Raw genomic sequence first — 25,234 nt, 5'->3', positions numbered from 1 at the left:
TCTCCCTCAGAATGGGTTTGAGCTGTCAACCTTTCAGTAAGCAGCTGGGCATTTAACCACTGTGCCACCAGGGTTCCATAATCTGCTTACAGGCAGAGGACTTCCTGAAAAAAATGTCTAAGAACTTCTCAGTTCTAAAGGGTACAGTAACTAACATAATCTACTGCCCCTGACACCATGCAAAAGCAAAAGATTTCTGCAAATATTGTGGTAAAAACTACAAAGTAAAAATAAAGAGAAAGGGAAACAAAAGCTTAGTTCAACTAGTAAAAGAGGTCTCCCTTGAGCATTATGTTCTTTAAAGAATGATCTATATGGGATGGATCAAAGTGACAACAGGAACTCCAAAGATAGGAACCTGACTTAGGGGGCAGTGAGTTTGTGTTAACGAAGGAGGAACAACTCAGAAAAGGAGGGTGAGAATGGCTGCACAATTTGCAGAATGTCATCACCATCATTAAACTCTACATTCAGAAACCGTTAAAAAAAAAAAGGAACATGGACGAAAATATACTGAAAATCCTCCCTCTAATAATCCTATTTCATAGTTGAAAACAAAATACTGATTTGTTATTTTCCCTCTAAATATACCTCATTTTACACAGACAACACGCACTTTCTACGTTTGTTGGCCGATCATGTGCCCCCCATGAAATCTTTTCCTAAGAGCTCTATGCTCACTTTTTACAGCAACACGTAAAAAAAATCTGGTGTAGTGGAACTTATGAAAATACCTCATGGGAGGAGGTGTGGCTGGCAAACATAGAAGACGTGCTTTATCTGCATGAAAATACAGTACCTGCTGTTTTATTTATATTCTACAATATATCTAATAAAGACAGAAAAAGGTAAAGGCAGTAATTTTCACCCAGAGATAATATATTGAAATTTTTCCTTTATACTTGGACAATGAGAAGGTTAATTAGAGATGGTTTAGTTTTTTTTAGTTTTGGGTGTAAATAATTTGTCAATGTTCAATGCATATTGGTTCTACCTGAGATACCAGAACCAATATCTAAAATATTGCTAAAGTGTTCTAAGTCTGTAATATTAAATTAAAAAAAAAAAAAAATTACTGGCAGGTATCAGTATTTTTGTGACAGTTCAATTTTTAAAATATTACTCACTATAAGAACTGTGAGCATTTTCACGTGGCTACTCAGCCACATTTATTTACCTAACAGGCTCATAAGGTTGGTCGCATATGAAGAATCCTCTTCTCTGGAGCTGAATAATGTCCCCTTTTTGTAAATCTTTAAGGCAGGGATCTCCCAGCATTAGTTCTTCACGCTGAAAGATAACATGCTTTTTAAAATCAGAGCACTAAAACAATTCTAATATGCAAGCAGTTGTTCCAGTAACTGAAATATTCCCATTTTAAACAGATATATTAAAAGGTTTACTAATTAAGCACAAACAGTAAAACTCTGAAGTGCTAAAAGAAAAATTCTATTTTTTTTTTTAAGTCACCGTTTATAAACTGACCAGCTTCATGAAAACTTTCAAGTAACCTGACTGGCATTCCTGCAGCTGTAAATAAATCTACCATCCTAAGTAGGACACACAACACATGAAGCACATACAGGCCAGGCTGAAAGGCACACTAGCCTGGCAGTTAAGCACAAGGCCCTGGAGCCAGGCTGCCTGGGTTCGAATCCCAAGCTCTACCCTTCATTGTTTGTTCCTTTACTTAGCATTGCTGTGCCTCCCTTCCCGTCACCTGTAAAATGGGAACACTGTATTCTTGGGTTGTAATGAGGATTAATGGAGCTGATACACATAAAGTGTTTCGAACAGTGCCTGACATAAAAAGTGCTATCTAGGTTTCTGGAGAGGCTGGACACAAAAGTAGTTAAGAACATGGACTCAGGAACCAGATCACCGAGGTTTAAATTCCGGTCCTGAGACTTTACACTTAGAGCAAGTTATCTCACCTCCCATACCCCAATTTCCTCACAGAGTTACTACGAGGATGAAATGAGTTACCACCTACTCTGTGCCAGGTACTGCTCTGCTAGTTATTACCGGATTATCATAAAATCCTTGAAGACAACAATCTTAAGTTTATTCTTCCTGAAGAATGAGAAAAACTGTCCTTAATACTCGTAACACAGGCATCAAAGAAACAGAACTGACAAAACCAAATAGTCTTATCCACGGCAATAAACGTGGTTATGCATTTAAATGTTGGCATTTACGCCTCTGGTTCAGGGACTATGCACGCACGCATGCACGCACGCATGCAGAGCATGGCCCTTCTCTGGCCACTGAATATTCTTTCCCCACTGCTTTGACTCCTCTCACGTTTGCCACCGATCATCCTTTCTCTTGGCTTCATAGACCTCCCTATTTGGTCTGGAGCTATGATCAACTGTTTCAACAAGGCATTTAGAACCACTCCTTCTACTCAACCTTCTGTCTTCTTGTAAATTCTCAGCTTCAATAGCCCCAACTACCTGTTTTCCCTCCGGTCTTCCTCACATCAGTCAACCACTGATTAGTGCATCACAAATAATGCTGACCAGCTACTGACCCTCAGTGCTGCTGAAGCAGCCTTTTATTTTAATCAAATTCCGAAAACCTTTTCCCCTTTATTTGAGGAACCAATTCTTAACTCCTCTCCTGGTCCTTCAATCTCAGCAGATGACCCTCTTTTCATTGCGACTTCAATTTCCCTCTCTTTTCTTTACTCTTGATTCAAAATGAAGAATTCTTTCTCTTTCATAAAGGCTCTTCCTGATTTCTTCATCCCATCTTTTACGTTCTCTTCCAGAAAACTGTTTCAGTTAACCTCTCTTGCTCACATTCATTCACCAAGTGCTCACTGAACATCAGTTTGCCAGATACTTACAGCGAGACAATAGTGAGCAAAACCTAAGTGGTCCCTCTCCTCATACTCTTTTCCTTTCTACTGATACCGCCCTCCTTAGTATACATATTTTTAGCAATTAAAAAACAAAACAAAACTTGCCATCCACTAGCTCTGTAAAAATATCCTCTTCTCTTTTAAACCAAGGTTCATTAAAGTGTAATCTTTATTTACTGCTTCTATAACCCCTTCAGGCAAGCTCCTACCCACCGCTGTACTCAGTGCTCAGAAGTCATCACTGGCCTCCTCAGGACCCAAACCAAGGATTCCTCTCCGTCCTCCACCTTCTCCATCACTGGCAGTAGCCCACGGCCCTCTTCTAACACTTACCTCCTCAAACAGTCTTACCCCGGGGTCTCTGCTTAACAACGCAATATCCTGACTACACTAGTGTGCTCCTTCCCTGGTTCCACTTCTTTTTTTCCATATCTTATAACATAGCAGATTCCCAAATTATATTCTCAGAATTTCTCTTTTATGTTTATATGGTCTATTCTCAGTAATGTTCTTTATCTATTCCAATAGCTTCAACTACCATCTTTATGCAGATTACTCATTATCAACAACTCTAGCTACAACCTTCAAGCTTTATTTTTAGTATCTAGAAATGTCTACCTATGTATCCGAGTGATGCCTGAAATATAACATTCCCTGAACGGAATGCATCATCTTCTCTCAAATCAACTTAATTTCCTGTCTTGTCTATGTTTGCTAATGCCATCGCTTCCTCCTCAACCCTGGTACCGTCTCTGACTTCTTTCTTTTTACTAGGTGACATACAGCTTGTACTCTGAAACCATATTTTCCAAATTTTCTATAGTGGATACCAAATTTTAAAAAATAAATGTGTAGATATGTGTTAATCTAGTACAAATATTTCCAAATAAGCACTTCAAATTAATGGTTAAAATTCTAAAGAAACGTTTACATAACAGGAATGGATAAAATGCCGTTTCTTTGCCAAGACTACCTTACTGTTCTTGTTGACATACTGCTTGAAGTCCTCATCCTTTCCAAGCACTGGCTTTGTGATCAGGTGCTCGTAAGCGACACAGATTGCTGGAACAGGAAGTGCATGCATGGTCTCTGCAAGCCAAGTGATCTTAGTGGTTTTCTTGAAGTCTTTATTCTCCAAATTCAACTTTGCATCAAGAGATACAATTTTTCCATCTGTGTTTCTAGATGTAAGATTGAAGTTTTTAAAGAAAGTAAGCCAAAACTGCCACAGATGCGTTATTTTGCACTACAGTATCCATAGTAAGCTCATAAGAAATTCTCTTTGGAAAAAATTTTTAAAAAAATTGATTTAAACTTTTAATACATTGCAGACATACATTAGGGCTAGAGGGGTGGTTAAGAAGAGGAATAAAATACAATCCCTGCTATCAAGACCCTAATAATCCACTGGAGAAGAGACTCGCATACATCTGATGAAGAACACGTACATATTTACAAACTTTAAAGTCATCTGCATTCAGCATTATGAAATCTAAAATATATTTTAAAACACTTATTATTTTAAATCATAGGTAATGACTGTGCAACTAGGATTTTGGAGTTAATATAAATTAATCTTAAGCATACTATTTCCCATTTATGTAATCAAATAATAAGCATAAAACATTATAGTTACTATAAAGTTCAAATTCCTCATTAAGCCATCAATTTTAAAGTAAATTTTAGGATAAAGAATATGTTATATATACAAATCCATTCAAAAGACCCTCATACCAGGCAATTATATAATAAGAATTAGATGAAAAAAGGAGCCCTGGTGGTACAGTGGTTAAGAGCCTGCCTGCTAGCCAAAAGGCCAGCAGTTCAAATCCACCAGCCGCTCCTTGGAAACCCTATGGAGCAGTTCTACTCTGTCTTATAGGGTCGCTATGAGTCAGAACTGACCCAAAGGCACCTAACAACAACAAAATATTAGAATTACTTTTTTAGAGCTAGATGTAGTTTTTAATATCAGAAGCAAAAGGTATCCTGATGTCATATTAGTAAACTGCAACATACGTACGAAAAAATTTTTATCTAGGATTTATAGTATCTATGTCTGGGCAGATTTACTAGTCAACAACACAAATAGGTCTGAATTAAGGTAAATAAATATATAAATAGAAAAGCCATTGTTCTTCCATAATTCTTTGAAAACAAACAGAAAGTTCTTACTTGTGTATTCTGGTGATGTTGATGTTGCCCCAGTTTATAAATGTGACTGTCTCGCCCTCTGACAGGGTCTCTGCGTCAGCACCTTCAATGAACACTTTGGGACCATACCACACAGGCTTCAAGCCAACATCGGGATTCTGATTAAAAAAAAGAAAAGCAGAGTGTTAACTGAAAACAAAACTTACTGAACCAAGTATGGAAATTTACATATTCATTCAGTTTACTCTTTAACCAAAGAAAGTTACTTGCATGACCACACTGTTAACACTTCATTCCTGTATTAGGAAGTAAGCACTTTATTTTCCTCCGTTTTTTTAGTTAACATATATGGATCCCCAACTCCACTGTTAGCACTTAAATAGGGCACAGTCCCTGTAAGCAGTCACACTGGCACTGGAGTAAGGATGGTTAGTCTGAATCCCCACGGAGGCTAACAGGGTCGGAGGAGGCGGTCTGCCCCTGCGGCTACTCCAGGCCTAAGACAATCATTCACTCCTAATCAGTGGCTGTAGGACGCGACAGGACAGCCAGTGTCACCTTAGGACACAGCAGGAAACTGTGGACCTTCGGATTTTAGAAGACAAGTTTTGAGGCAGCCCAGTGTATGTATGGGTAAATATTCTGCCTTTCCAGCATTCCCTAATGAAGGAGAAAATAGATCTAGGGATTAAAACATACGCTTTTATTGAACTTCGGTTTGTTTGATGGGATTCAAAAGAAAAATAAGGGAGAGGGTTTGAAACAAACATTAAACAACGTGTTTAATAAAATATTTGTTTAGTAAATGCATCAGTGCATTTGGGAAAAATCATTCTGCTGTAGCAACTGATACTGTACTGAGCTCAGAACAAGAGAGTCGGGACAGGCTACATACTGGCCACTCTGTGAGGGAGCTGTGGAAATTCCACAGATCCAGTTAGGTGATCCAGGCACAGCTTAAGAGTCTGTTTCCTAATCCATTAGAACAAGAGAATCGGGACGGGCTAAACACGGACCACTCTGTGAGGGAGATGCTAGCCGTGGAAATTCCACAGATCCATTTAAGTGATCCAGGCACAGCTTAAGAGTCTATTTCCTAAACCATTAGAACAAGAGAATCGGGACGGGCTAAACACGGACCACTCTGTGAGGGAGATGCTAGCCGTGGAAATTCCACAGATCCATTTAAGTGATCCAGGCACAGCTTAAGAGTCTGTTTCCTAAACCATTAGAACAAGAGAATCGGGACGGGCTAAACACGGGCCACTCTGTGAGGGAGATGCTAGCCGTGGAAATTCCACAGATCCATTTAAGTGATCCAGGCACAGCTTAAGAGTCTGTTTACTAATCCATTAGAACAAGAGAATCGGGACGGGCTAAACACGGGCCACTCTGTGAGGGAGATGTTAGCCGTGGGAATTCCACAGATCCATTTAAGTGATCCAGGCACAGCTTAAGAGTCTGTTTCCTAAACCATTAGAACAAGAGAATCGGGACGGGCTAAACACGGGCCACTCTGTGAGGGAGATGTTAGCCGTGGGAATTCCACAGATCCATTTAAGTGATCCAGGCACAGCTTAAGAGTCTGTTTCCTAAACCATTAGAACAAGAGAATCGGGACGGGCTAAACACGGGCCACTCTGTGAGGGAGATGCTAGCCGTGGAAATTCCACAGATCCATTTAAGTGATCCAGGCACAGCTTAAGAGTCTGTTTACTAATCCATTAGAACAAGAGAATCGGGACGGGCTAAACACGGGCCACTCTGTGAGGGAGATGTTAGCCGTGGAAATTCCACAGATCCATTTAAGTGATCCAGGCACAGCTTAAGAGTCTGTTTCCTAAACCATTAGAACAAGAGAATCGGGACGGGCTAAACACGGACCACTCTGTGAGGGAGATGTTAGCCGTGGAAATTCCACAGATCCATTTAAGTGATCCAGGCACAGCTTAAGAGTCTGTTTCCTAATCCATTAGAACAAAAGAGTCGGGACGGGCTAAACACGGGCCACTCTGTGAGGGAGATGTTAGCCGTGGAAATTCCACAGATCCATTTAAGTGATCCAGGCACAGCTTAAGAGTCTGTTTCCTAAACCATTAGAACAAGAGAATCGGGACGGGCTAAACACGGGCCACTCTGTGAGGGAGATGTTAGCCGTGGAAATTCCACAGATCCATTTAAGTGATCCAGGCACAGCTTAAGAGTCTGTTTCCTAAACCATTAGAACAAAAGAGTCGGGACGGGCTAAACACGGGCCACTCTGTGAGGGAGATGCTAGCCGTGGAAATTCCACAGATCCATTTAAGTGATCCAGGCACAGCTTAAGAGTCTGTTTCCTAAACCATTAGAACAAGAGAATCGGGACGGGCTAAACACGGACCACTCTGTGAGGGAGATGTTAGCCGTGGAAATTCCACAGATCCATTTAAGTGATCCAGGCACAGCTTAAGAGTCTGTTTCCTAAACCATTAGAACAAGAGAATCGGGACGGGCTAAACACGGGCCACTCTGTGAGGGAGATGCTAGCCGTGGAAATTCCACAGATCCATTTAAGTGATCCAGGCACAGCTTAAGAGTCTGTTTCCTAAACCATTAGAACAAGAGAATCGGGACGGGCTAAACACGGACCACTCTGTGAGGGAGATGTTAGCCGTGGAAATTCCACAGATCCATTTAAGTGATCCAGGCACAGCTTAAGAGTCTGTTTCCTAAACCATTAGAACAAGAGAATCGGGACGGGCTAAACACGGGCCACTCTGTGAGGGAGATGCTAGCCGTGGAAATTCCACAGATCCATTTAAGTGATCCAGGCACAGCTTAAGAGTCTGTTTCCTAAACCATTAGAACAAGAGAATCGGGACGGGCTAAACACGGGCCACTCTGTGAGGGAGATGCTAGCCGTGGAAATTCCACAGATCCATTTAAGTGATCCAGGCACAGCTTAAGAGTCTGTTTCCTAAACCATTAGAACAAGAGAATCGGGACGGGCTAAACACGGGCCACTCTGTGAGGGAGATGCTAGCCGTGGAAATTCCACAGATCCATTTAAGTGATCCAGGCACAGCTTAAGAGTCTGTTTCCTAAACCATTAGAACAAGAGAATCGGGACGGGCTAAACACGGGCCACTCTGTGAGGGAGATGTTAGCCGTGGAAATTCCACAGATCCATTTAAGTGATCCAGGCACAGCTTAAGAGTCTGTTTCCTAAACCATTAGAACAAGAGAATCGGGACGGGCTAAACACGGGCCACTCTGTGAGGGAGATGTTAGCCGTGGGAATTCCACAGATCCATTTAAGTGATCCAGGCACAGCTTAAGAGTCTGTTTCCTAAACCATTAGAACAAGAGAATCGGGACGGGCTAAACACGGGCCACTCTGTGAGGGAGATGTTAGCCGTGGAAATTCCACAGATCCATTTAAGTGATCCAGGCACAGCTTAAGAGTCTGTTTACTAATCTATTAGGTCTTGGTTAACAATGAGCAGTATTTAGTAACTTCATTCAAGCTGTTTGAACACAACTGTCATTTTAACAAATAAGCACCCTGAAGGAGTTTTATTCTGTCGAAATTTTAAAACATTCAGTAAGCCTCACATTTATGTTAGCCGTAGCGGGTGATAAGATACACCACATACCACCATTCACCATTTTGAACCAGTCAGCCAGATATAAGGCAAGGCCAGAGCCAAATCAAACCAATATCTATTTCTCTCTTTCTCTCACACACCCCTCTCAAGTCTTATTAGGGTTCCCCTAAAAAGAACTTAAATCTTCAAAAAAAAAAAAAAAAACCTAATGCCATACACAGAAAGACAATCATATAAGACTACATTTGAGAATATTTATAGCCTTTCACAGCGCATATTCTCTTTATATGTGAGTTAGTCCATGAACATAGCTTTATATGATGAAGATGTTTACAGACAACTTACAAGTGTGGAATAAAAGGGCCTATTTTTGCTTCTAGACTGTCAACCAAGCAGCCATGACTATGCAAGAAGGTAACCACAGCTTAAGTAAGAAGAGAACTTTCTGCTACCGGGATTTAAGATTCACATTCTGAATTTAGATGGACAGGTGACGTTTTCACTTCACTGGTACTTTCCAAAATAGAGCAGATGGCAGCGTGACAGACTCTGGGTTCAAGTGGTGATTCATTATTAGTAAGTCTAACGCTTTGTGCCTTAAAGACAAAGGAGACGGGTAGTGGATAAGCTTGCTAATAGAAGATGTGCCTCAGCTTTCAATTAAGAATAAGAGAACGAATTATAATGCCTTGTCATTCAGAATGACTCCAAGCCAAAAAACCAAGCCAGTTGCTGTTGAGTGGATTCCGACTCATAGCGGCCCCGTAGGAGAGAGCAGAACTGCCTCACAGGGTTTCGAAGGAGCAACTGGTGGATTCCAACCGCCGACCTTCTACTTAGCAGCTGTGCCCTTAACCACTGCGCCATCAGGGCTCCAGAATGACTCCAGGAAGAGATACATTCTTATTACACGTTAGTGTGCTATCTCTGTAGAATAAGGAATAGGCGTCAACTGAGTTTAACAGTTCTGTGTGACGTGTTGGCATTAATACTAGAGTGAATTTCCTCAGCAACTAATGCACAAAATATTCACTTTTACTTCATTTGGTATCAAGTCCTAACAAATAATGCTGGATAGAAAATGACCTCAAATACATTCCTATTGCCACCAAAGCACATTTCACTTTTATTATCCTGTTCTATCTTTTAATACAGAGAAAAACATTAGTGAAACTGCGGGGTGACCTTTGGATGCTTGGCTACTTCTTTCATCTCCTCCTGGGCTTCAGGAATATTCACGGGGATCACTTCTTTCTTTAGTAATGCAACATACCGTGGAGCCACCGGGTCAATGACCTGCAATGAACCATTCTCAGGTTACAACCTTCAAATATTTCCAAAAACTTCACAAATAAAATAAATGACAGCACAGGAATACCAACCGGCTCTCTTTGTTACTGCATTTGCTCATTTTTTGCTGTACTTGTTAACCTGTCTCTAACATTTAATTGCCAAGTAGAAAAAAGAAAAAAAAAATCATAAATCAAAACTCTATGAAGAATTTATAGATCCTGCCTAAAAATAGCTACTGGCAGGTGGGAAACAACCAATTAGTTAAAGCATAATATTAGAAATATTTTAAAAGTAATTTTTAGATCTGGTATTAGAAAGTGAGGAAAAATTATCCAGTGGGTTTATATTTTAATCCTACAGGTAGATGTGGAATTCGATTTTGTATTGCAGGAGAAGCCCACTTTAAAGGAATGTAAATAGTTGTGTTTCAGTATCATTTTCTATAGTACATGCTACGCCACACATGGACACCAAAAGCAGAATAGCATTAAAAAAAAAAACCCAAAAGAATAGCATTAGGTCACTATAATAAGGCAATTTCATAAATTAGAAAAATAAACAAGAGAAAATATTTCTAGTAGTCTGCAAGCTGCTTCAGGGTCGGGTCTGTATTTACTGCACTCCCAGTTCCTAGCAAGGGCTTGGTGGAGACCTGTAATCAAGAAATATATGCAGATTGACTACATGAATACTCCTTATGCTCTAAGCTATTCCATCTCCAAAAACAGTGGCAGCATCTCCTTCTGAAGCTTTAAAATTATCCACGTTGTCCAAACACAACAGCAGTGTTTTGACACTAGTTGAATGCAAACCATTTGTGCTACATAAGGACCTTATATAAAGCATATGGGAGACACATGTAGATACAAGTAAATGCAGAGTCAGACAGCTAAGTACAGGAACAGTTGTTCTTTTTTCCCATTGGAAGAATGCAAGAAATGATGGCTAATTAAACTTTACTGTTTGCTTTGCTTTGTTTTGCACTGAGTTTTTTGTTGTTGTTGTTGCCATTGTTTGGATGCTTTTTGTTTTGCTTTGAGGGTATTTTTAGGCTTCCTGAAAAGAATGATATCGTGGAAACTTCTGAATGAACTCTAAGAAAAAAACCACCCTCAGAGGGTTATTCATGCAAATTCTGAAAGGCTACTTAATTTCCCATCTCCTACTTCTCTGCTGATATTTCACAGCACAACTAAGGCGCCAGCTGAAGTCAGGACTTCTCCAAGTTTACTTTCACTCTTTCCTTGAGGCTTGCAGGTCATTCTCAGTTGCTAAGGGTGCCTTCTTTTAGCTTCTACTCTTTGGTTAGAATGATGAGAGATTTAACTTGTGGCTACTCAGTTCAGTATGTAAGCCTGTAAGACATAATTTCTTTAAAGACGCTACCACAAGACAACCCTGCCTGGGAAACTTACTTCATTTCACTGCAGCTCTGTCTCTTGACCTCACAAAAAGAGCAGAAGACTGTCACTCACACTTAACTAATAATCGCTTGGGCAACTGTTAGGAGAGCCACTCAGTCTACTCAACACTAAAGGACTGTGACTCCAATGGTCTGAAGTGGAGGGTGGAAATCTGCACTTTTAAGAAGCATACTACAGGACTGTTAGAATCAGGAAAGTTTGGGAAGCCTTGAATTAAAAGACTTGAAAGTCCTTTTTCAGCTCTAAAACTGTGTAAGTCTAAAAATCTCTGGACCAGTGGTTTTCAAATCACTCCAAAGAGCCCCAAGGATTTCAAGGCAGTTCAGCTGGAGGGGAAAAGAGAGGAACGGGGCTGAATAGAGTAGGAATCCAGACCCCGATGACACACTTGAACCAAAATAGCTACACATTTGTTTTATTTACTGGAGTTTAATTTTAAAAATTTAAAAACTTTCCTTATTTTGAGGTGGGGGGTTTAGAAGTCTTGGACATACTTAAATTTACTAGATGAGTTGAGGACATAAGGCTGCATTAGCACAATACTGAAATACTAAGATAAATGTAAAAACAAAAGCAGTAAAGGTTGACCCAACCAAAAACCGGATTTATCAGAGGCAGAAACGAATACCTTAAAGCTCTGACTCTCCTGCCTTGGCTCAAGCTTAAATCTCAACACTCAAGAACAGCAGAAGAAAATTAGGACAGTGAGGCTAACGCAGAGTGAGCTTTTTCAATTGTCCCCTACTACTATCAAGGGAGTATTTTTTCTACAGAATTCCATTTAACTAGGATACAGAAAAATTATATGTTAGTTTCATGTCAAGATGAAAAGCTAGATGAAGAAAACAAGGTTTGTATTTTCAGAGGGACACTGAGCTCACTAATCATTCCAGGACTCACTGTCCCCTTCGTTCCCTTCTCCTTTCTTTACTATGTATAATACACTCTGTAAATAAAGCTTGATCCAAAGATGCATGTAATTAAAGAGCTCCAGCTAATTTTTTTTTTGTAGAAGTTGCTTTAAAAAAAATGCTAAGTTGCAAAGAGCAAGAGAGCAGACAAAGAATGTTCAGCTTTGCCCCTAAAGCTTACTTCACATCACCTCTGCGTTGAATTGAGTTCACTGATGCTACACTTCAATTCCATTTGCGGAGGGTGGAAAGAAAGACACAGTAGGCTACAAAATAACAGAGACTGTGAGTAACATGAACTTTAACAAGGGAACTGTACCTCAAGGATCGGAGAGCATGGGTTTCAGCACAGGAGGACGTAACAAAGGCCCGTAAGAAACAGTTCACCATCAGGATGATTTCACTTTCACTACCAATCTGAGTTACGTGTTATGTTTCCAGGGACTATGTTTATGAGATGGCACTTAATGATTACAGACCCCATAGACCTCAGGAAAAGTAGAGCAGACTGAAGATTCTCACCTACTTTCACTACCTCCCAATCGCCACTAAAGCTGACAGGAAGGATTTTGTTTTGTTTAAAGGCACACATCCAGAAGGATTAGAGGAACAGGAGAGAGGGATAGCAGCCACAAAATTCTGGAAGCTGAGAAAACATATGGAAGAGTGATAACGGACTCAGCAGCTGAGGAAACGGAACCCTAAATTAACAACGGAGAAAGCCAAGAATCAACTACAACCCTTCTTCTACTGGAAAAACATCAAAAAAAAAATTTTTATTTTTTTAACTGGTAGTGCCAGGTACCTGTGCAAGGGGATGAATGGGGACAGCTAAAGAATGGCTGAAAGTTTGCTTAAGAAGCATCCCCTCTGCTGAGCTATACAACCAGGCACCTACCTCTTTCCTACCCTGCAGAAGAATGGAAATTTACTCTGTGAAAAGAATGCCTCTAGATCCTGGCAGACACGCGGAATACCTGCACGTGAAGGTACAGCACTGAAAACAAGGGGATTAAGTGAGCGTGTGGTACCAGATGTAATGTCCTCAGCAGTCTTCCCCCACACAGCTCCAAAGTCCTGGCAGCCAGGGAGGTGAATGAAAGAAACTTTTCCAGTGGAAACTGTCTGATCCAAGAGATAAGTTACCGGCATGCGGTTCTCCAACTAACTGGCCCAGCCATGATCCTATAGCGAAGCTCGGGGACAAGCCCAACTCTTATACTTAGAGCTTCCAATCACTTTTCATACTCCGCACTAAACATGAGCAGATAACCAAGGCTAGCTAGGCACCTGACAACTGCCTTTAAGACGACTGAAAGAAACCAAAACAAACAACCAGAGGAAAGAGACGTAAAAAGGAAAATAAAAGAAATATTAACATTATGACCGTGAAACATGAACATGAGGAGAGAAGCAAAAGAGAAATCTTGGAAATATGACAGCATAAATGAAAATCTTAACAGAAAGGTAGGATGACCTATCAGAAAGAGCCAGAAGACATGATACAAAACGAGAGGTTAAGAACATTAGAGGATAGGATGAGTCCAGGAGGTCCAAAATCTGCACAAGAGAGACACACAGAGAAGAAAGAAACACAGTAAGGGGGAAAAAAATAAGAAGAAATGAAAGAAAAAAAGAATTCAAGAAAATTTCCTAGGCATGAGTTTTCACCCTGGAAGCCACCTGTTCTTCTGATGGATGGATGAAAACAAACCCACACCAAGGCACATCAGCATGAAATTCCAGAACGGTAGGTACAAAGAGAAGATTCTATAATATTCAGTGATAAAACAGGTCATATACAAGGTCCCATACTATGAAAGGATATGCTACAGCAAAGCAAGAAGATGGTGAAATGAGAAGGTACAGGGGAATTCAATGTCCATCACAGGACAGAGGCAAAGGGAGTCCCCAGGATGTTGATGAAGAGAGAGGCCTGGGAAGACAGCTGAGCCTCAGAAGTCCAAAAGCCACCAAGCTAGGTCGGATCAGAGCAACACAGTGGCACTGCTGACATCCCTAGATGACAATGAAAGGCTATCTGAGGCATCCGAGCATCTTGGAAGAAAATTTACGAACTTGTGAAGCACTTAAGACTGAATCAAAAAGCTAAACAAATGAGAAAAAACAATACAATTAACTACAAGAAAAGCAAAAAGTTACGCAAAAAAGTAAGAGATCTAAATCCTTATCTTCCATAGTGGGATGTCAACGGATACCGGCTAAAACTAAAAATCAAGAGGGAACAATATGCATATCTCATTTAGAGATGCGGTGATAAACACCAGTATCTAAACACCTAAAAGAACAGAAAGGGTTTCTCTAGGGGAAGAAAAATGGAGGGAAGGAAGATTGGAAAGTGTGCTGTTCACCTTCACAAACCCCACAGAACTATTAGACTGTCGTGAAATATATTTCATATATTTATTAAAAATTAGAACCTCTAAAAATTGGATTATTAATGAAAAGTGTACCCATGTTAACTTTGCCTGTCAACTGTATTAGTATTTATCAGTAACTGCAGCAACAGAAAGAACCAATTAGTAATTCCTTTATGTACCGAAAAGCTGACTAATCACAAAAGACTAAATAAAAGAAATTCAAGACACATGCGAGACAAGCAACTGTTTCTTGCGGCAAAGCACTAGCACAATCAAGCAGCAACCCCCAAAAGAGAATTCACAGCACACAATCACAGAAACCACAGTTTAAAACTTGGCATTTTTGTGATTTGCCTTATTATAGTGTCTAAGCATCTGCTTCCAATTAGTAATTAACAGTATCAATATGCAGTATTCCTCATTTGATTCTCAGTTAAGAAACAGTTAAAAAAAAAAAAAAAAAAAGAGCTGTGACTCAATAAGACACAGGAAATGTCGTTAATGAACCTTTAATACAACTCAATGAGATACGTAATAATAAAGCTCTATGTTCTCTCAGTACACAAGGGAACACAGAAAGGAGTCAGCCAGATCTTCCCTTTGCCACTAAGAAAACCAGAGGACATGTTTCTTAAAGCTAGGAATAATGCATTTTCAATGAGTTTGCATAAGCAAGTCTTTTATATAAATGTGATTGTGCTTCATAGCCATATATCCAGGGTTATAACACAGAATCTGCTAAAAGCTATGCACTAAGGCAAATAAAAGCATTAAGTGATACCTTCTTACAGAGAGCTCGCAGCTTGAAAGCAGAAAAATGAAATGCAGAGTATTCATAAAAGATTTAAGGAAAAAAACTACCACCATTCCCCACAACTCCAAGTTTGTTTTAATCAGTGTGACTTGTTTGGGATAGTTAATAGGCTTAACAACTTTTATATCTTTAAAAAAGGAAATCATTCCATTTTCCTGGAAGTCTGCAAATATTCTTCATGAATGTTTCTCTACCGTGAGCACACTAATGAGTTCTACATGGCATGAGAAGAGAACTGAGAGTTAAAACATGTACCTTTTTATTAAATGCCCAGATCTTGTCCCATTCCATGTTCACAACTGAACGTGAAGAGCCCTAGAAAAAATTAATAAAATGATTCACTGGGCAAGAAGTATTATTAGAACTTTTTTTTTTTTTATTACAAGTAAAGCATAGTTAGAGAAATAAACCCAGTAAGTGCCTGTAGGTATATGTCCACTGAAATAGAAAGGTTAGTGTATACAAATTAATTTGATTACCGTGCTGACTGAGGTTTTTTGCTTGTTTGGGATTTTTTTAAACCATTTTACTGGGTAAAAAAATAGCACAGCTGGCTTTGTCCAACAACAGGTCAGTCATTTAGGACATTCTCAGTTTTCCACTATTGTAAACAGTGCTAAACATACTTTTAATTCTGCCCTTAGTGGTTAAGTGCTACAGCTGCTAGCCAAAGGGTCGGCAGTTCAAATCCGCCACGTGCTCCCTGGAAACTCTACGGGGCAGTTCTACTCTGTCCTCTAGGGTCGCTATGAGTCGGAATCGACTCGACGGCACTGAGTTTTTAGAGTGAGTTATTATAAGGAGCAAACAAGGGGCAGAAAGAGAACAAAAACGAGTAATAAAAACTAAATGGATATTAACAGACACTTAAAAAGTCCAACAGAGAAGCTGGGAAAGAAAGCACAACTGACCTGAGCAGCAATAAACTGCTTCAGTCCCTCCACCGTCATCCCCCTTCTCAGCACGCCGCGGACTGTAGGAAACCTGGGGTCATCCCTGAGAATATGGACATTTTTAATTACTGAGGAGTTTTTTTTTTCTTTTCATGTGTAGATGCAAGGAGTACAAAATAACTTAATGAATAATAAATTACCCAGCTTTTTAAATATTTGGACTAAGAGCTGGTGGTACTAACTGGAGAGCTCACAATACCAGATAGCCCAAGTTCATGGAAGAGGAAACCTCCTTACTAGTCAAATACTGCTCAGTGAAATAAATGCACTACTAGAAATATATTGTAAAAGTCCATTTGAAAAAGGACACACTGGTGACATCTTCACATATGGAAAACCCATGCATTCATACATTCTGGTCAGCCTTTTATGAAACAAACACTCAAGATCAGATAAGAAATGGAATCACTGGTGTCATCCATGTCATGAATATATTTTATAAACTCCTTCAGATTGTAAAAAATACATATACCTAAGTTATTAATATTCTTCAGAGATCTGCAAACGTCAATAACTAAACCTGTTATATGGGGCTCAAGGTAAACCTGCCTTTTATCAAATTCAGCTCTACGGTAAAACAGTATAAAATACATTACTTATTTATTTGACATATTCTTAATATATACCTTAGTCACTATTATGTGATGTGCATATAAACTAATATATACAGTCTTGTTACTTCAGGCAAAAAAAAAATTCTCTTAGACTTATAATGGTAACCCAACTGAACAGATACATTTCACATACACAGACACCGGGCTGTAAGACCAGTTTCATTTTTATACTCTTGTCTATCTCATAAAAATCCTATATAAGTTATTTATAGGCTACAAAGGTTTCCAAACTTCCAGGTGCTGAGTCATCTGGGCAACTGTGCCACCAGGCAGAGCCTCATACAGAGCGCAGACCACTTAGGGCCTCACCTCAGCTCAGACTTTGCTGGCCTTCCTGGGGCCTGGCTGAAAAAAACAGCACCTCGGCAGAGTGTACAGGGTAAACAGATCCATGGAGGACAAAAACCACAGCCACTTTTTATGAAATGCTGAGCTCTGTGGGGGATGTGCCCTCATGGGTGGTTTCCACCTGTGAGTGCCGTGGTTCGCAATGGGCACGCCACATTTGTTCTGTTATGACAAAAGAGGAAAACCTAACGTACTGGTTGCAAAGAAGTTAGAGACAGGGAACCCTACAGGCCTACCCATTCCAGCTCCTCCCAACCACACTCCCTAACCCTCAAGGGAGTTTACATATCACTGATATTCTTATTTCCTATCAATTTCATGTAACATTACACATACCATCCATCTACTAAGCCTTCATTGACAAACCACGTGAGTTTTCTCTTGGATAGAACCGTGTTGTTGAGATTTAGCCGACTATATTCCCAAATATATGGTTTTCTTATGCCCAAAGCTTCAATAATCCAATAAAACTGCTCATCTCTGTCATGGTATTCTGTTGTTCTCAGGGCATGTGTAACACCTTCAATGCTGTCCACTATGGGGCAGGCAAAATCGTATGTCGGATAGACGCTAGGAAAAAAAGGAAAATTTTTGAAAATCGACATGAAACATTTCACCCTTTCCACCTTGGACCAGCCTTTGAGAATAATGAATCACTTATCCACTCAGTAGTCAAACAAAAAGCTTGTTTGCTATCAAACACACAACTGTGTACTGTTTTGGCAAATTCTACAATCATATTTCTGTAACGCTCAGTGAATATAATGGTAAGAAGCAATAAACTACACGTTTATAATACATTTGAGAGATTTTAGCTTTTGAGTATCTTTGGTAATCCCTCAATCAAGTAAATCCATAAGGGCTTTAACACTTGAGTGAAATGCGTTCAAGAACACAGTGTTTTCGCTTTCTGCAAGTAAAAGAAAATTATTAGGTTAAAATTCCATCTGAAGATGGAATTGTCTTAAAAACAATTTCTGCTAAAATAATATACACACATACATACTGCTGTCATCTGAATTTTAAAAAATATACTACGTTATTATGTCTTCTAATTTTTAAGATTTGATTTTGTTAAGATGCTACTGCGTTACGCTTTTCAATTATGTGCTGCTGAAAACGTGTCTCCAAATTTACTTTTCCAAATGTATCCAAGGTATCTGTTTAGCAAAACTGAGAGTAATCACCCTGGTAAAAGTAATGGGCATATTTATACACGTGTAACTGCATACATGTGTCTGTCTATACTCGGACACACACATCCACACCCAAAAGTTTAAAGACAGTCATACTGACTAACCAGGTAATCATTTACATTCACCAACATCTCTTTTGGGGTTGGAATTCAGCATGCAGTAGACTTCTTCATGCTACAAAAACATATATACTATGGTTTACTTTATAAAATAAGCTATTGCAGGGGTAGCTATTTAAAGAAAAAAATCGGTTAATCTGAAAACAAACACTGAAACTAATTAAAACTATCAAAAACACATGATGCTTTCTTATGCTTTTCATATTTCTTAAGCTTTTATTCCTATCACTCTTACAGACAGAAGTGACCTTAGAAATACAGGTAGTTCCCGGCTTAAATGTATTCGAGTTACTATCAACTGCACTGTCAAACACCCACTTTGTTTTTCTGTACATCTTATCATGGGTAACGTGTGCCACATACAAGGTTGCGGTACATAATCTGCTGACGTTTTCATCCTCAGGTGTTCACTCGCAGATGTTCGATTTTATGATTTACTTTGCTAAAGCAGATTTGGGAAGCAGCGAGATGTTACATGAAGAAAAAAGAAAAGGACCACACAGATGACTCTCACTAATTTTCTGACTAGAAACCCATCCCAATTCCCACAGATAATTCAGAAACTTCCGCAAGTGGACTTATTACCATGATTGACAAAATGCCAGTGTCGATCAATTCTTCTTCATTGTTGGAGTAAAGTTTTTAATGATTTGCATTTTTTTATGTATATATGTTCATGTTAAAATATATCTAAATTTATATGGGAAACCCTGGTGGCATAGTGGTTAAGCATTAATCGAAAGGTCGGCTGCTCAAATCCACCAGGCGCTCCTTGGAAACTCTGTGGGGCATTTCTACGCTATCCTGTAGGGCCACTATGAGTCGGAATCAACTCGACGGCAACAGGTATGGGTAAATTTATATGTGATGTTCCAACCCCCATAGACAAATATTGAATTTATAAATACTGATTTAAAAAAAGACAGTAATAATGAAAACGAAAAAAAAAAAAAAAAAGATGAGGAGCAGCAAAAGAAGTCCACAGTCACCAGAAGAAAGAAAATGATAGAGATTGGAGCAGAAATAAACAAAATAGAAAACAGAAACACAACAGAAAGAATAAAGACTAGAAGTTGTTTCTTTGAGATCCATAAAACCGATAAACCATTGGCCAAATTGAAAACGAAAAAATGCAAATAACCAAAATAAGAAATGAGATGGGTAACATTACAAGAGACCACTGGAGATGAAAAGGATCACGACAGAATATTATGAAAAACTGTACTCCAAAAAATTCGAAAACCTAGGAGAAATGGACAAATTTCTAGAAACACACCACCCACCTAAACTAACACAAATAGAGGTAGAAAATTTGAACAAACCCATAACAAAAGAAGAAATTGAAGAGGTCATTAAAAAAAAAAAAAAAAACTCCCAGCAACAACAAAAAAAATCTCTAGTTCGGATGGCCTCCCTGGAGAATTCTATCAAACATTCAGGGAAGAGTTGACGCCGATTTTACTCAAACGCTCCTAGAACAGAGAAATGGAAAGAATAGTTCCTAATTCACTCTATATGAAGCCAGCATAAACCTGACACCAAAGCCAGGCAGAGACACCACTTAAAGAAAATTACAGACCTATATCCCTCATGAATATAGATGCAAAAATTCTCAACAAAACTCTAGCCAACATAATTCAACAGCATATCAAAAGGAAAAAAACATATGTATCATGATCAAGTGGGGTTCATAACACGGACGCAAGGATGGTTCAATATGAGAAAAATCAATCAACGTAACCCACCCCAGAAACAAAACAAAGGAAGAGAATCATGTGATCATCTTGATCAATGCAGAAAAGGCATTTGATAAAATCCAATACCCTTTCCTGATAAAAACTCCCTGCAAAATAGAAACAGAAGTGAAATTCTTCAACATAATTAAGGGCACATGTGAAAACCAAGAGCCGACATCATTTTCAACAGATAAAGACTGAGAGCATTCCCTCTGAGAATGGTAACGGACAAGGATATCCTTTATCACTGCTCTGATTCAGTATTGTACTGGAAATCCTAGCTAGAGCAATAAGGCAAGAAAGGGAAATAAAGAGCATATACAAATTGAAAAGTAAGAAGTAAAGCTATTATTATTATTATTCGCAGATGACATGATCCTCTACACAGAAAATCCCAGGGACTTAACAAAGGAGTTACTGGAACTAATAGAAGGATTCAGCGAAGTGGCAGGGTACAAGGTAACACACAAAAATCAGTTCGGTTCCTCTACACTAACAAGGAGGACTCTGAAAAGGAAATCAAGAAATCAATACCATTTATAATAGCCCTCGAAAAGATAACAAACCTAGGACTACATCTAACGAGGGGCATAAAAGACTTATACATGAAAACTATAAAATGCTACTGCAAGAAACTAAAAGAGATCTACATAAATGGAAAAACATTCTATGCTCATGGACTGGAAGGCTTAACATTGTGAAAATGTCAATACTACCAAAAGCAGTCTATAGATATAATACAATCCCAATCCAAATCCCAACAACATTCTTTAGTGAAATGGAGAAACTAATCTCCAACTTTATATGGAAAGGAAGAGGCCCTGAATAGCTAACGCAATATTGAAGAAGAACAAAGTAGGAGGCCTCACACTTCCTGATCTCAAAACTTACTAAACAACCACAGTAATCAAAACAGATTGGTACTGGTTCAATGACAGACATATAGACCAAGGGAACAGAATTGAGAATGCAGAAATAAATCTATCCATCTATGGGTAGCTGATCTTCGACAAAGGGTCAAAGTCCATTCAATGGGGAAGAAACGGTCTCTTTAACACATGGTCCTGGCAAAACTGGACATCCATATGCAGAAAAATGAATCAGGGCCCATACTTCATACCATGCACAAAAACTAACTCAAAATGGATCAAAGACCTAAATGTTAAAGCTAAAACTATAAAGTTTCTGGAAGATAACACATGGTCAAAACTAGGGGACCTAACTTTCAGCATAAACAATCTATCAAACAAAACTAAAAACTCATGAACAACAGAAGATAAATTAGATAAATGGGATCTCCTAAAAATTAAATACGCTCATCAAAAGGCTTTACCAAGAGAGTAAAAAGAAAACCTACAGACTGGGAAAAAATCCTTGGCAATGACTTACCTGATAAGGGTCTAATCTCTAAAACATACAGAAAATGTCAACAGCTCAACAACAAAAAGACAAACAATCCAATCAAAAAAAATGGGCAAAGGACATGAACAGACCCTTCGCCAAAGAGGACATTTAAGCAGCCAATGAGTACATGAAAAGATGCTCGTGATCCATTAGAGAGACACAAATCAAAGCTTCAATAAGATACCATCTCACCCCTGCAAAAATGGCAATGATCAGAAAACAACAAACGCAGGAGAGGTTGTGGAGGGTGAGGTACTCCTATACATCGCTGGTGGGATTGAAAAATGGTACAACCACTATGGAAACCAGTATGGGGCTTCCTCAAAAGACTAGAAACAGAAATACCTTATGATCCAGCAATCCCACTTCTAAATAAATATCCTAGAGATATAAGAACAGAGACACAAATAGACATACGCACACCTATGTTCACCGCGGTATTATTCATGATACCAAAAAGATGTAAACAACCAAAGTGTCCATCAGCGGGTGAAGGGATTAATTGTGGGGCATACATACAATGGAAAACTACACAACTATAAAGACTAGTGATGAATCCATGAAACATCTCACAACATGGATGAATCTGGAGGGCATTATGCTGAGTGAAATACGTCAATCACAAAAAGACAAACATTATATGGTCCCATTATTCTAAAAAGTCAAAAACAGATAAACACAGAGAAAGCAAAGTTCTTCAGTGGTTACCAGGGATGGGAGGGAGAAGGCGGGTGAATCACTTCTATATAGTAGGCACTTATTACTTTTGGTGACAGGAAAGGCAATCCCAAATACGGGTGGAGTCAGTACAACTTGGCCAAGGTAAATAAAGACACTAAGAAGTCCAAGAGAAAAAAAGGACAATTTCAGTAAATGCTAGAACATATACAACTCTGCTACAACAGTGAAAACAACCAAAAAATATGTATGTGGTTACATAGGTAGGTATGGATGCATATATGCGTACAGGAAGGCCTCTGTGAGTAAATGCACGCATAGGTGTATCTGTAGGCACACGTATACACACGGCTGTGTGTGCTGCATATATGTTCACATACATAACAAACCACACAGGGGGCACAGTTACAGACCCTTCCCAGACATATCCAAACAACTCACAGGATTGGTTTATTAGGTCAAAAAGCTTGGGACCACAGTCTCGGGGGACAGCTTAGCCAAATGGCATAACACAGTTCACAAAGATAATGTTCTACATCTGAGTTTGGTGAGTAGTGTCTGGGGTCTTAAAAGCCTGCAAGTGGCCATCTCAGATACAATATTGGTCTCTACTCATAGGGAGCAAAAGAGAATGAAGGAAATTAAAAGCTCAAAGAAGAAACTAGTCCATGGGGCTAACAGCCCACATGAACCACAACCTCTTCAAACCTGAGACCAGTAGGACTAGATGGTGCCTGGATACCACAACTGACTATTCTAACCAGGGACACAATAGAAGGTCCTGGAGAAAAATGTACAAGAAAACTCAAATTCCTAAAAAAGGCCAGACCTACTGAACTGATAGAGACTAGAGGAATCCCTGAGACTATCGCCCTAACATATCTTTGAACTTGGAGTTCAAGCTCTTTCTGCAGGTCACCTTTCAGCCAAATAATACCGGTTTATAACATAAACAGTATCACCTATGAGTACTGTGTTCCCTTAAGCAATTAACTATATGAGGAACAAAGGGTCAACAGTTACCCAAAAGCAAAGATGAGGCGGCAAGGAGAGGAAAAGAAGCTAGATGAACGGAAACAGAAAAAAACAGAATGGAAATAATGAGAATGCTGACACATTGTAAAAATCGTAACCAAACAGCATGGAACAGTATAAAAACTGTTAAAACGGAACCTAATTTGCTGTGTAAACTCTCACCTAAAACACAATATTATTTAAAAAAAAAAAAGAGATATTAAGCATACTTCAAAAGTGACTAAAACAAGTGAGGTATTCAACTTACACCAGAGCCAAATAAAACTAATGAGGCATTTGACTCAATGTCAGAACCGACTTACAGCTGAGTCATCAGGAGGGACCCCAGCTGTCAATCGGGGACTACCTCTAATCTAATGTAACCTTCACTGTCAGTGAGTAAACCGAGGCCCTGAGAGACTAAGTGCTGCCTGGCCGGTTAATCTGTGGATGAACATGGACCCCGGTCTTTTGACTATTCCGCCAGGATCTACTATGTATTTACAGAGAGGATCAAAGTGAAAGCTTCAAAGGCTACGCAGCATACTGAAATACTTACTTGTATTTATTTCCAGTTCTTGGGTGTGGCTGAATTTTGCAGCGATAAAGAGTTGGGTCCCTCATACAACCATTGTTACTACTCATGTCAATTTTTGCACGCAAACAACAGGACTGACCAAACTGGCTTCCTTTTTTCATTTCTTCCCACATTTGTAGATTCTTCTCAATAGCTATAAAATGATAGTTATATCAGTTTATCCAGTGTATTACTAATCTGGTTCAATTTAAATTAATTTAATTGTCCTGTAATTTGATATAAATTTTCAAGTTCTTATTTTATATAAGCACACTCTATCAGTTTAAAACACTGTAATATGTTCAGTATCTGATACCAAGAGCAAATGTATCACTTTTTAACAAAAAAAAAGTTTCTCAACACATTTAGGAAATGTACTCTATAAATATGTTTAAGAGGTAAAGTCAAATACATCCCATCGATACAATATCAGCTAAGGGTAAGAGGGGAAGTACAAGGCCTAAAGGCTCCTCTCATTCATTGTTTCTCGTTTTCCCGTATGGCACTCCTGGCCAGCCCCTCTTTTCCCTTCTTTCCACCCTCAAATTTAACTCTGTGTCTTTGATGCAGAAGCAGGCTATTCCCTTGCCACTCCATGCCTGGGGACAGACTAGTCCGTCCAGCCCATGGGGGCTGCAGCTGAAGAACACAGCCTGGTCTGAGAGCCTGAGCCTGTGGGCTCCCTGGAAGCCCCTCCAGTCACCCCAGTGAGAAGCAAGATACTCAGAATAAGAAAATGAGGCATGACAAGGAAGTGATACAAGAAAGAAAAGAATTTAATCCTAGAAAAAAGAACTCTATATCCTATGTAACTATGTATGGCCTATAGGGTCGCTGAGTTGGAACTGACTTAATGGCACACAAGAATAGTCCTATCTATGTCAGAATATCAAAGATCTGCCCCATATAGGGAAACTCTGGTGGAGTACTGGTTAACTGCTACGGCTGCTAACCAAAGGGTTGGCAGTTCGAATCTACAAGGCGCACCTTGGAAACTCTGTGGGGCAGTTCTACTCTGCCCTATAGGGTTGCTATGAGTCACAATCGGCTCGACGGCACTGGGTTTGGTTTGGTTTTTGGGACCCATATGGAGAAAAACCAAAATCAAACCCGTTGCCGTTGAGTCCAGGATGGAGTAGAACTGCTCCATAGGGTTTCCAAGAAG

At 39.3% G+C, this 25,234-nt stretch overlaps 1 protein-coding gene across 1 annotated transcript in view; it reads right to left on the bottom strand.

Annotated features, from left to right (window-relative positions):
- The window catches only part of EPRS1 (glutamyl-prolyl-tRNA synthetase 1), an 85,766-nt gene that overhangs the window by 41,734 nt on the left and 18,798 nt on the right, over positions 1-25,234 (bottom strand). The window contains exons 9-16 of the mRNA XM_003419879.4: positions 24,052-24,223; positions 17,682-17,915; positions 16,342-16,426; positions 15,686-15,745; positions 9,793-9,903; positions 5,042-5,178; positions 3,840-4,047; positions 1,178-1,290 (exon numbers count right to left, since the gene is read on the bottom strand). Coding sequence (XP_003419927.2) covers positions 1,178-1,290; positions 3,840-4,047; positions 5,042-5,178; positions 9,793-9,903; positions 15,686-15,745; positions 16,342-16,426; positions 17,682-17,915; positions 24,052-24,223 — 1,120 coding nt within the window. The remainder of the gene's footprint in view (positions 1-1,177; positions 1,291-3,839; positions 4,048-5,041; positions 5,179-9,792; positions 9,904-15,685; positions 15,746-16,341; positions 16,427-17,681; positions 17,916-24,051; positions 24,224-25,234) is intronic.

The sequence above is a fragment of the Loxodonta africana genome, chromosome 25 (assembly GCF_030014295.1).
Source record: "Loxodonta africana isolate mLoxAfr1 chromosome 25, mLoxAfr1.hap2, whole genome shotgun sequence".
In the NCBI taxonomy this organism is placed as follows: Eukaryota; Metazoa; Chordata; class Mammalia; order Proboscidea; family Elephantidae; genus Loxodonta; species Loxodonta africana.
Note: the sequence above shows the minus strand (reverse complement) of the source record. Positions and strands in the feature narration are given on the sequence as shown.